At 43.0% G+C, this 13,308-nt stretch overlaps 1 protein-coding gene across 4 annotated transcripts in view; it reads right to left on the bottom strand.

The window, feature by feature from the left end:
• GIT1 (GIT ArfGAP 1) overlaps positions 1–13,308 on the bottom strand; it is a 198,223-nt gene that overhangs the window by 92,805 nt on the left and 92,110 nt on the right. For all 4 annotated transcript variants that reach the window (XM_075335248.1, XM_075335245.1, XM_075335247.1 and 1 more), the window contains exons 3-4: positions 4,091–4,203; positions 2,913–3,018 (exon numbers count right to left, since the gene is read on the bottom strand). In XM_075335248.1, coding sequence (XP_075191363.1) covers positions 2,913–3,018; positions 4,091–4,203 — 219 coding nt within the window. The remainder of the gene's footprint in view (positions 1–2,912; positions 3,019–4,090; positions 4,204–13,308) is intronic.

Raw genomic sequence — 13,308 nt, 5'->3', positions numbered from 1 at the left:
AGACGGCAGCAGGTGAGTATAACACAGTGGCCTTACATTTCAAGCACCATACCAAGGCTGAAGTTAGAAAAAAAAAAAACACCAGCACCACTCGCTGGGACAGCCACCGGGCGCCGAACAGAGATCAAATCCGGGGAGGAGGCGGCAGCTCTAGCCGGGACAACCGCTGGGCTCCAAACCAGTCTGCCCCCGTACCTTGCCCTCGCCAGGGAGAAACCCCCAAGGGCGCATCCAGGGCTGAGGCCAGAGAGCCCGCAATATCCAGCTCCACGCAGCCCCAGGATCAGCCGCCTTCACTGTGGCAGCGCCACAGCACTTCTGAGTCTCCCATCCTTGGACAGGAAACCTAAACTGAGGCAAACCCTTTTATTTCTGTAGGGTTTCCTGTCCTAAGGTGGGCGGACCTATCTCTCTGGTGGCGCTGTCGTAGTGAAGGGAAGAAAAAATAAAAACGGAGTGGTGACTTAAATAATACTCAACATTTCTCGAAATTTCGACATATGGTTTCCCATAAAAAAATGGAAACTCAGAAGGTTTTTTTTCCCCCATGGACAGAAAACAGGACTCCATTGGGATACAATAAAGCAACACAGATGTTGTTCTTGATATGCATTAAACACAAGACCCCAGTGCTGCAAGGCTGCAACACTTAACAATGGAGCCATCATGCTGCCATATATTTCTTAGCATAAGTGCAATCAGATCTTGTCACAGGAGCCTGATCACCCTTTTGGACCAGAATATATTTGGCTATGACAATTTTTACCCAAAGGTTGGAATAAAGCATAACAAGAAATAAAAATCACTTCTGATCATACAATATACCGTATTTTTCGCTTTATAAGACGCACCTGATTATAAGACGCACCCCCAAATTTGGTGAAGGAATAGAGAATTTTTTAATAAATGGGGTCCGTCTTATAATTCCAGTGTCCGTCTAACAAATAATATAGGGTATACGTCCCTCATAGCCCCCTCATCCTAAAATTAGCCCCCTTAATCTGGATATGGCCACCTTATATTGAACACGTCCCCCAGTGATGCCACATTTCCCCTGTGGCAGGCACACAGGCCCCCTGTGGCAGGCACACAGGCCCCCTGTGGCAGGCACACAGGCCCCCTGTGGCAGGCACACAGGCCCCCTGTGGCAGGCACACAGGCCCCCTGTGGCAGGCACACAGGCCCCCTGTGGCAGGCACACAGGCCCCCTGTGGCAGGCACACAGGCCCCCTGTGGCAGGCACACAGGCCCCCTGTGGCAGGCACACATCACCCTCTGTTAGATATCACCCCCATGTTGCTGCTTTTAGTAAAATAAACTCTTTCCTTACCTTCTGCACCACTGTCCTGTCTCGTGTCTCCCTCCTCGGGGTTGAGCTCCTCCAGTGTCTCCTGCACTTCCTACTTCCTGGTTCTAGTGCCGGTCATGTGATCGGGACAGCAGAGAGATATCTCTGCGTGCCTAATCACAGCAGCAGGAGGGAGACCGGGCAGACACGCAGCAGGAGGATGTGAGTAAAGAGTTTATTATTTTACTATGAGCAGCAGCGTGGGGGCCATAGCTAACACAGGGGGGGCATGTGCGATCAAAGGTAAGCACAGGCAGATATAATATGCGCCGCTCCCCCAGCCCCAGGCTGTGCATATTATATGAGCGGGAGCAGGAGATCTAATGCTGCCGCCCGCAGCTTCAACTGCCCCCACCAGCCCCCCAGCAAAATTTGGGGGAACAAAAGTGCGTCTTATAAAGCGAAAAATACGGTATATGTAACAAATCTAATTTCTGCCCATTGTTACTGAAATCCATATAATACAGTAAATATATCCTGTTCTACAACATAATTACATGTTTTGCAGTTACTAGCCATGAAATCAAGAGGGTGCAGAGAACTTAAAGGGAATCGGTCAGGTGATTTTGTAGTACAATACTAATGTTCTCTTTAAATAGAGCTTAAGGAGACCTTTCAGGATCAGTAAGTTTCATTGCTTTACCTTGTCCTGTTTAAGCTCCATAGAATTCAGTGTCTCGTGCAAGTGTATGTAAATACAATTTACAGAATCACCGCTCCCACCACCCACCTCCATTGCATTCACTATCACTGCTGAGAGGTTTGAGGGGGAAGCAGGGCATATGAAGTTTGTATTTACATACACTTGACTATTTACTATGTCACAAATTTTATGGAGCTTACAACAAGCTAACAGGAAAAGGGAGAGCTATAAAAGTTACTGATTCTGAAAAAGTCTCATTAAGCCTTATTTATACATAACATTAGTATTGTACTACAAAATCACCTGACAGATTCCCTTTTAGGCTATTCACACAGTGCATCTTTTCTAACCACAAAGATGCAAAGTTTTTGGCCCCAAACAAATGTATAAAAAAACGCATGCGTTTTTGCCCAATGCGTTTTTGTTAAGTCAAATTATTGACTGGAAGGGCTCAAAAACGCAAAAAGAATTGCCATGCTGCAACTTCAAAAACGCAGCCAAGATGCAGACAAAAAAATGCCCAGTGAAGATCGCAAAATAGAAATCTCAGACTTTGCTGGGGGAAGAAAATGCATGCATTTAGGTGCATCTTTGTGACCTCAAAAATGCACCAAAAAAACACAGTAAAAGATGCAGTGTGTGAACATAGCCCAACAATGTAGCACATTCTCAAAATGAACAGGCAGTTGAAGTGGATATATGAGGTAGGAGCTAAATCAACAAAAAATTCAGGATGACACTAGAGGAAGCTGATGAGATGACAATTTAACTGTAGGTGCATAGTAGTAATAAAAAGGTGTAAATACCCCACATAACACATCGAATAAAATAGAAAGAAAATTATGTCAAAAGATACAACAATAAATCTGTAGTCTAAAGCCATGACTGTAGTTCAAAAATGTAGATAAGTTATGACAGTACCTTGCTAAGGTCTTTAGCAGTCACTCCATCATCGTCACGACAGGGTAACTTGTGCACAAAGGCCAGCATCTGATACTTGGCTCGAATAAACTCTGACTTTGTTGGGCTGGAAGGAATAAATAGAGTCAATCATGATTGATTAGCTCTTTAATTTTCCCCTAAATATCTGACCATGGGGACTACAGACTTTCTTCTACTTAAAGGGGGTGTCCACTACTAAGACAACCCATTCTGATTCAATATGTTTGCACCAGATAAAATAATAAAGACTATACTAGCCTCCCGTTCCAGCGGTACCGTGGATAGCGGTGCGGGGACTCACATGGGGTTGTGATGTCACGCAAGCCCCGAGTCCAATCAGCACCGGCTTCCTTCTCACAACCTTCAGACCAAATGAGGCTTACTTTCTGTTCATTGATTGGTCTGAAGGCAGGGATAAGGAAGATGCCGCTGATTGGATGCGGGATAGTTGAAAACTTACTGATGGTTGGGGGTTAAACCATTGTTACCAGAAATCAATAACCAGTCTGGCTATTAATGTCACCAATTGCGAAAGATCCCATTACGATATCCCCATTCATTCTCTATGGGGCTACCAAAAAAAGCTGAGTGTAATGCTCGAAAGTCCTAGAGCATGGGCACTGGCTGAGCATGCGCAATGTGGCTCCATTCTAACAAGGATAAATGTTCCCTGTTCTACAAATTGGTGCATATCACAATAGTTGGACCCTCACTGATCAAAATGTTATCACCTATCCTGTGATAACTTGATTTCACCACCTTTAAGCCTCCCATAGAGGTGTAGGAGCCACTTGTAAATCTTGATTCATAGAAATGATATCCCCATTAATCCAAACCAAAACAGGTACTATAGCTAGGTTCTGCAAAATCACAATGATAGCACGACAATAGCGGACGCTGCCAATATAGATGTCTGTACAACATGCAATTTGGCCCATTACGTAAACTGGGATGAAGCAGTGAACGCACAAAATTGGCTTGTTCATTGGGGCAAGCCAATTATTGGTCATGACCATGTTTCCAATGATGCCAATAACTGAACCAAAACCAAAAAAACTTCAACAGGCTAGAAAAACTTTTCCATTGATAAATGCCTGTCTGTGCGCGTCACACTCGTGTCATGAAAATTTACCACTTTAGTAACGTTTAATACTCACTGGAGTTTGTCTTGAGGGTTGGCTTTGCGTCGCCCACTCTGAACCTGTGCAGGGTCTAATAGAGAATGTTCCCAAATAGAGTTTGCCCCATTGCTGGCCAACGTGTGCACCATCTGGAATAATGATAAGACAGAAAGAATCAGGAGCCTGCAGACTTAAAGTGACAGGTAACAAAGGAGAATTATTGCATATGCATTTTTATTTAGTTTGATGTAAAATAATGATGGCTGTAAAAGAATAGGTATACTTTAGCAATAATTCTGATTTCTTAATCCAAAGTATTTAAAATAAACAAACAATGCATATAAAATATACCCAACAGTTTTGTGCATACAGCTCCAATGTAGGCCACTGCTCCAGGCCCCAGCTGTCTGCTTTACCTTGGCTGGTTATCAAAAATACAGGCGACCTGATGCCATTTTTTAAAAATTATTTAAAATAATAATAATAATAATAATAATAAAAAAAACCATGGGATCTTGTCTTTTTTAATAGCCAACCAAGGTAAAGTAGACAGCTAAGGGCTACAACCAGCAGTTGTTTGCTTTACCTGTGCTGGTTATCAAAAATACGTGGGACCTAACTTTTTTTTTAATTATTATTTAGTTATTTGTTTATTACCCAACTACATTTGTTTGGAGGGCAATTATCCTGCTTTTACCCCCATTTTGGTTCCCTTTGCAGCTCCTTAGCCATTACTTCGACCATTTGACAGCACCAAAGTTCAGGTTCTCATTGACTCATATGGGTCCGCTTCCATGGGTCCGCTCTTCTTTACTTGTGATATCTGTCCATGTACTACAATTTCAAGCAGGCTTTTTGTCTACTGGACATTTTCACGTTCAGGACACAGTGTGTTCCTGAAATACGGATACATTACGTTTTCTCTTGGATTGTAGATCTATACAAAAATAGTACACACGCATAAAAGTGTCTCAGAAGAGACCATACTAATATCTGTTGATCAGAGAAGCAAAAGAAAGCTTCTTTCCAGCATCACATCCACATGGATTACCGTATTTTTCGGACCATAAGACGCACTTTTTCCCCCCCAAATGTTGGGGGAAAGTGGGGGGTGCGTCTTATGGTCTGAATGTGGCTGCGGGGAATGAGGGTGCTGCGGTACAGCGGGTCATCGGAGACACGAGCAGGCTGTAGCAGCCTGCCGTGACCACGTGGACCCGCTCATTTAATATGCACGCCCATCCCCCGCCCATCATCCCTCAGCACTGAAGCAGGCACTGACAGGTGGGCGGGATGATGGGCGGGGGATAAACAGCCGGCCCGCATGATCACCCCTGGCAACTACGGCCTGGAGTGATCATGTGCGGCTGTATTCACTGCCCCCCGCGCATCATCATCAGCGCGGGGAGCAGTGAATCAGTGTACAGTACTCACCGTTCCCCTGCAGCATCGCTCGTTCTCCCGTCTGTGTCAGCGGCAGCGCCGCCGAGTGGAGCCAGCCCCGTTACCCTGCTGTATCGCGATCATCTCCTGTGCCATCGGCTGGGTGGAGACTAGCGGCACGCATAGCGATGACGTCATCGCTGTGCGCACGTGTCCACACGCAGCCGCCACCAGCACAGACACAGGAGATGATCGCGATGCAGCAGAGTAACGGGGACGACTCCTCTCAGCGGCGCTGCCGTTGACACAGACGGGAGGACAAGTGATGCTGCAGGAGAACGGGGACGGCACCACTCAGCGGCGCTGCCGCTGACACAGACCGGAGGACGAGCGATGCTGCACGGAGTGAGGTGAGCTGAGGTGAGTATGAACGTTTATTTTTTTTTATGTGCCACAGGATGCGGCCATACACCAGGATGGGGGTATAATATGAGCAGGATGGGGGTCATCCGAGCAGGATGGGGGTCATCCGAGCAGGATGGGGGTCATCCGAGCAGGATGGGGGTCATCCGAGCAGGATGGGGGTCATCCGAGCAGGATGGGGGTCATCCGAGCAGGATGGGGGTCATCCGAGCAGGATGGGGGTCATCCGAGCAGGATGGGGGTCATCCGAGCAGGATGGGGGTCATCCGAGCAGGATGGGGGTCATCCGAGCAGGATGGGGGTCATCCGAGCAGGATGGGGGTCATCCGAGCAGGATGGGGGTCATCCGAGCAGGATGGGGGTCATCCGAGCAGGATGGGGGTCATCCGAGCAGGATGGGGGTCATCCGAGCAGGATGGGGGTCATCCGAGCAGGATGGGGGTCATCCGAGCAGGATGGGGGTCATCCGAGCAGGATGGGGGTCATACGAGCAGGATGGGGTCATACGAGCAGGATGGGGTCATACGAGCAGGATGGGGTCATACGAGCAGGATGGGGTCATACCAGCAGGATGGGGTCATATCAGCAGGATGGGGTCATATCAGCAGGATGGGGTCATATCAGCAGGATGGGGTCATATCAGCAGGATGGGGCTATATTATGAGCAGGATGGGCGCATATGCCATGATGGGTTATATAGCAGGATGCGGCCATATGCCAGTATATAGCAGGATGCGGCCATATGGCAGGATGACGGTATATAGCAGGATGAGGGACATATACTGTATATACAAGGCAGGAGGATCATTACCAGGATGCGGCACCTTAGTAGAGAATTTGGGGACATTACCCCCATAACAGTGTAGGCAGCAGATAACAGTGTGTCATGACCACATTTTTTGCTTAAAATTTTATTTTCCTATTTTCCTCCTTTAAAACCAGGGTGCGTCTTATAGTCCGAAAAATTACGGTAAGTAAAAATAAACATTTCAAAACATTAAAACTAACATTCCATTATAAGGATATCAATCATTAAAAGACGTTTTTTAATGATGGATATCCTTCTAATGGAATTTTAGTTTTGAAATAAAAGTTATTTTACTTAATTCCATGTGGATGTGATGCTGGAAACAACCTTTCTTTTGCTTCTCTGACTTGCCTCCATAAACACGGATTCGGCCTCCTTGCACCATCCCTAGAAAGAGGAACCAGGTGATCCAATTGCCGGCTGAGCTGAAAAAAATCCTTATTTCATAATATCTGGTGATCAGTCTGAGCTGGAACCATTCACAACTTTTTATTTCAAGAATTATTCTAAAATCTGCATACAAGATTTATACAGCACGGGTACAGTACAAAGACTTCTGACAGATTAGCATTAACGTGGTCCAAGGAAAGAATCACAAAGCTCAGGAGCAGGTGACTAGAAGTAATAAAGAACCTCTGGGCCATAAACCAGAGATGCCTAAGTAATGCCTCATTAGCCATTTGCAATCAGCTCTAGAAAGCTGACCTTTAGGTGCCACAGATTGGGTTTAGCTACACTAGAAGTCAATGACTGATTCTTTACTGATCTCTGCATCATAACTTTTTTATGTTTTTTCATAACCTAGTCTTCGATAAAGGAAAAAAAAAAAAAAAAAAACAACAACAAAACCCAAAAACACTCATCTGCAGACAGCTGTATTAGGGTCCTGACCCCTCATCAGTGACAACAATGGCATTAACAAACAGCAGGAATCCAGAATGAACTAACTGGCTATGGATTGGAGTCTTTTCCTGAGAAGAATCTGGCTTGAGTAATCGGACATTGACTTATAAGTTGGCCACCTTCAATATATGACACTAGAGACGGCATTCTTCTTCTTGAGGGAAAAATAATTTGCATACACTCTTCCTATGAAACATTGCTTGGCCTGTAAGGTTCACACGTCCTGTAATCATCCATTAGAACGGATCCTGCAGAGATCTGTTGGCAAAATGTCTGCTGCATCAGAATTTGTTTGTTTTTTTTTTTTTTGTTTTTTTTAACAAGGGTGTCTATGGAGAACAGATCCATTAACGGATTGTTATTTGTCTTCCATTTGAAACTGATCCTGTAATGAAAAAAATAACCTGGATCCGTTACAAATGCAAGAAAAACGGATGGCTAAATAACTGTTACCGGATTCATTCTCCATAGACTCCCATGTTTAAATCACATGTGGTGGGGAATCCAATCATATTTGCTCCCCTCCTATTTATGCTGGATGAAATCTTCTACCCATGCCAGCTATAGTTTATTATGTGCGCTTTGGTGTCCAACACTTTCTGGTGAAAATGTTGCTTTTAGCTTGGATTGGTTGTGAAGCTTATCCCTTTTGTTTTGTAGCTTCCTTCCCGCTCTTGTTTTCCTCTAATCACTTATTGTCTTATACTGTACCTTTATGTGAGCGATAACGTTTTGGTTTCCAGTCTATTTCTGTGGGGTTCATCTCACTTCTATCTTGCCCCTCCCTGGGGGAGGGGGAATCAGATCAGGACTGGTCAGGACCAGAGCCAGGAAGGAGATTCAGGCCTCTCCACCATTAGGAGTATCCCTGAGATTAGGGTTAGCTTAGGGACCCCTAGCTTAAGGGTAAGTGTAAGGGTAAGAGTGGGAGCCCCAGTTTCCTGCTATCCCATAGTCATCGTGACACCATTGAGAATAGACATTAAGATAATCAAGAACATCTTGGCAACCAGGCAGAGTATGGTTATAGCCCCATTTATACATCCTGATCAGGCAGGCTTTATTGCCTCAAAATCTACTGCCATTAATGTACATAGGATATTTCCTGCAAGCAACTCAAGATGACCCATTGCATAAAGTAATCCTTTCCCTAAGTACTAGTAAGGCCTTTGATAGTATGGAGTGGGGATATATCCAGACAGTACTAAAAGAAATGGGTTTTGTGCATAATTTTATTAGGTAGATTAGAGTGCTATATGAGGCGACAACAAGGGCCATGGCCATGGGGCTCTCATAGTTTTGCATTGTTTAGAGATACCAGGCGAGGTAGCCCTCCGTCTCCGCTGCTCTTCGCTCTTGCAATAGAGCCACTGTCATGCATTATTAGTAGGCATCTAGAGATAGAGGGGTTAAAATATGGTAATGGGGAAGAAAAGATAGTGCTATATGCTGACAATCTGTTATTATTTGTGAATGGTGCTGACATGCGCCCCCCCCCCACCACCTCTGCCCCCGCCTCTAGAGGGTACAATTGAGAAATTTAGGTCAGTCTCAGGATTAAGGATTAATTGGTCAGAGTCTGCGCTGCTTCCCCTGGACAATAGGGTCACTTTAGCCCCAAATGTCTTTCCAAATATTCCAGTGGTTCAAAAGTTTAAAGTGCCTTGGTGTATATATTACTAGTAATAAAACAAATGAATATATAAAACTTTAAACTTGAACTCTTTAGTGATTAAAATAAGAAATAATGTTATTACTTTGGGAAAACTGTCCCTATTAGCTTTGAGCAGGACGAACCTCATTAAAATATGTGTTTTGCCTTGCATATTGTATGCTCTTCACAATTTCCCTATATGGACTCCTAAATATTTGTTTAGGAAAATGCATAACATTTTCAGAAACCTGGTCTGGAAAAGAGGCATTCCAAGAATAAAACTGGAAAAGTTACAGTTACTTAAAGATCAGGGAGGATTAGCGTTACCACATAATTGGGGATACTACTTAGCGTCCCAATTTCAATACTTTAGAGGGTGGGTGATGGAGGGGACTCAGGAGGCAGGGGCAGCAGTGTTGAAATATTTTGCGTGGGGGGGGGTGAGAACTTGAACTTGCTGGACCATCTTGAAACCCATCAACTTAAAGACCTTTCGAGAGGACATTGCACCCTTTTTCTTATCCTTAAAATATGGCAAGACTTGCAAGAAGATGTTGGGAAGGTGGGAATGTTCTAAGTATATCTCAATATTGAATAATCTCTGCCTAAGGGAACCTTGACATCTCAAGGGGGTCTATCGAAAACAGGAATTTTATTTGCAGAACGTGGTGTTTTTTGAATAATTACAATTGAGACATCCGATAAGAGCCCAGGAGGCTGTCTCAGATCTTAACAGCTTGTGAAATTGTGTATTGGACTCTGTGGTATATGCTAAAGCTACTAAAGGCATTATTTCTTTAAAGAGGACCAACCACCAGTATTTTCCTATATAAACTAAAGCCAGTGCTATACTGGCGCTATCATGCTGATTCTATACATACCTTTAGTTCTGAGATCGGATGTATAGTTTCTGAAACACAGGCAAGTAGTTTGTGAAATGCACTGTTACTTGATAGATAGCAGCTACAGAATATCTAATAGGTGGGTTGGGTTTTGCTAGTTATTCCTGCCCCGCTCTGCCTGTTCTTCCTCCCCCTGTAATAACAGATACAGGGAGAGGAAGGACAGGCAGCAGACAGGGGTGGGAATAACTATCAAAACCAGACCCACCTTTTAGATATCCCTTTGCACCTCTCATCCAATAACAGTGCGTTTCCAAACTTTACTTGCCTATATTTCGGAAAGTATACATCCGATCTCGCAACTAAATGTATGTATAGAATCAGCATGATAGCACCAGTATAGCACTGGCTTTAGTTTGCATATGAAAATACTGGTGGTTGGTCCTCTTTAATTTATAATTCTTTGTTATTAAACATCCTAGGGGATCCAATAGCTAAAATTAAAGTGGGGCTGGGAGAGATAGGTCGGTCCTATTTCCAAGGAAGAAAGGGAAGAGATTTTGGAGTCTGCAGGGGTAGTCTCTAACAATACAAATCAATAAAGTCTCAATTATTTCTTGTTCACATGGTATATAGAATTCCAAAAGCTTTATGTAAGATGGGTCTTAGAATGGATGATAGATGTCCACGATGTGGGGAGGGGGTGCAGACTTATTGCATGTGTTTTGGTCCAGCTGAATTGTGGCAAAGTGTTGTCAGATGGATAAAAGAGGTAAAGTATCTAACATACAAGTCCCAATAAGCTCTAATCTATTCTGGGCCTGATGGGGGAAAGTGATGGATCCTCCCTAGTAGAGCTGGCCATATCTAAAATAAATTTACCAGACAAGGAAGACTATCGTTAAACACTGGTTGGCAAATAATCAGCCAGCGGTGGAAGAGATAGTTCAATATTTAAATAATACTATTCTCTAACTTATCCTTCCTTTGCTATTTTTCGTGATCATACTGCTTCTTAACCTTTCCTCAAATGGCTTATTATTCTTTTTGGTTCAAAACGACTATCCATGTATTATATCAATAATTTACATACTGTCATGACGTTTGCGAATGTGTTGTGTCGCATAGACTTTGGTTTCGCATTGTCAGTTATAATATGGATCCATATTCTTTTAATGTATTCTTTAAAACTCAATAAAACTTTAAATTGGAAAAAAAATAAAATAATACTATTCTCATTGAAAAGTAGACCTATATTAAAGGGGTTGTCCACTGCTTTTACATTGATGGCCCATCCTTAGGAAAGGTCATCAATATCTGAATGGCCGGGGTGAGACACCCGACACATCCGCCAAACAAAAATGCTCAGTTCCGCAGCTGCCCAGTCAACTGATATCGGCTGTGGCCGGGTACTGCACATCCACGTACCATTCATATTAATAGGAGGTGGATGTGCAGTACCCGGCAGCGGGCACCATCATTTGACGGGGAAGCTTTTGATGATCTACCCTAACAATAGGCCATCAATGTACAAGTAGTGGACAACTTCTTTAAAAGGGGAGAAACTTCTAAAATTTGGAAAGCAACGGGGAAATGGATAATATGCCCAGCGCCTGTCTCAGATGTGTTGGCTAATGATGTGATTTTCAGCGGTTTGATTCTATAATTGACTTGTAACAATGATATGTCAGTATATATTCAACTTGCTCTGTATAGGGAAATGCATAGCAAAACGGAAGAGCAGATTAGGTTCATGGGGTTAGGTTTGTGTGAGCATAATCTAAACTACTATGCTAATAATTTCTTTCTCATGGATGTTGTGAATTGTTTGATAAATGTTCAATAAAAGCTAACTGGTCAAAAAAATAGAGTGCAATATATGTGAAGAGGATTTTGGGAAAAACACCATTCAAACTCCGTGAACTTTACTTTTGCAGATTTGACCAACTTTGAGCTGATAACAGGTCCACATTAAAGTCATATGCATGTGCTGGTGTAAGATCTAACCCTATGAACCATAAATCCATAATATATGGTGAAGCCAGTGCTGAGGAGCAGTGAGCTTTAGTTTTGATAATTTAATGGAAATAATCCTAAATTACCGAGCTGTCCGTGCATTACTTGGAAATGTATACTTGGATATAAGTCAACCCAAGTCAGCAGTGTTGAACAAACGTTCCCATGCAGAATATCGCAGCATCTGATTACTTATCAGCGACTATTGACAAATACAAGTAAATTCTTATTTTCTAATATCATTTGTTCCTCTTTCTATTTAAATGAAGATTAAGGCCCTGTGCGCACGCTGCGGTTTTTGTCGTGGATTTGCTGTATGAATTCCTGCTGAAAATGTTTATAACCTTTCTGTAGTCCTTCCCCAGCAAAAGATATGGTTAAAAAAGTGCGTTTTTTTTCTCCCTACAGGTTTTTTTGCAGAATTTCTGCAGCAAAAAGAATGAGCATGTCACTTCTGTTCAGCAGCTACCTGCGGTTTTTGCCATAGATAATGGTAAAAAAAAAAAACGTAGGGATCAACCTGCAGAAAAAATGCATAAAAAACGTGGCTGTGCTATTCTGCCAGAGGGTGCGGATTTTTTTTTTTTTAAGAAAAGTCGATTTTCTAGTGCGCCCATAGCCTTATAAAGTTACACGAAGCAACACATAAGGCGGCCTTCCGAGTCTCTCCCTGTGAAATCATGTCGGCATCTTTTTGTCTGACCTCAGTGTACTCTGTAATCTCCATAGAACATTTGGCTACGCTTTCGGGTGTATGGGGGGATTCAGGAGAGAGAAAAAGTTGGCCAAAGTGTACAAGCAACTTAACCCCTTAAGGACGAAGCCAGTTTTGTACTTAATGCCCAGGCCATTTTTTGTAATTTTGACCAGTGTCCCTTTATAAGGCTATAACTCTGGAACGCTTCAATGGATCCCGGTGTTTCTGAGATTGTTTTTTCGTGACATATTGGGCTTCACGTTAGAGGTAAATTTAGGATGATATTTTTTTTTTTTTTTGTGAAAAAATATGAAATTTGACAAAAAAAATTAAAATTTTGCAATTTTCAAACTTTTAATTTTTATGCCCATAAACCAGAGAGTTATGTCACACAAAATAGTTAATAAACAACATTTCCCACATGTCTACTTTACATCATCACAATTTTTGAAACAAAATTTTTTGGGGTTAGGAAGTTATAATTCATCAGCAATTTCCCATTTTTTCAAGAAAATATACAAAACCATT

Source organism: Anomaloglossus baeobatrachus, chromosome 2 (genome assembly GCF_048569485.1).
Source record: "Anomaloglossus baeobatrachus isolate aAnoBae1 chromosome 2, aAnoBae1.hap1, whole genome shotgun sequence".
NCBI lineage: Eukaryota > Metazoa > Chordata > Amphibia > Anura > Aromobatidae > Anomaloglossus > Anomaloglossus baeobatrachus.
The sequence above is the reverse complement of the archived record's forward strand: the minus strand, read 5'-3'. Positions and strand labels throughout refer to the sequence as shown.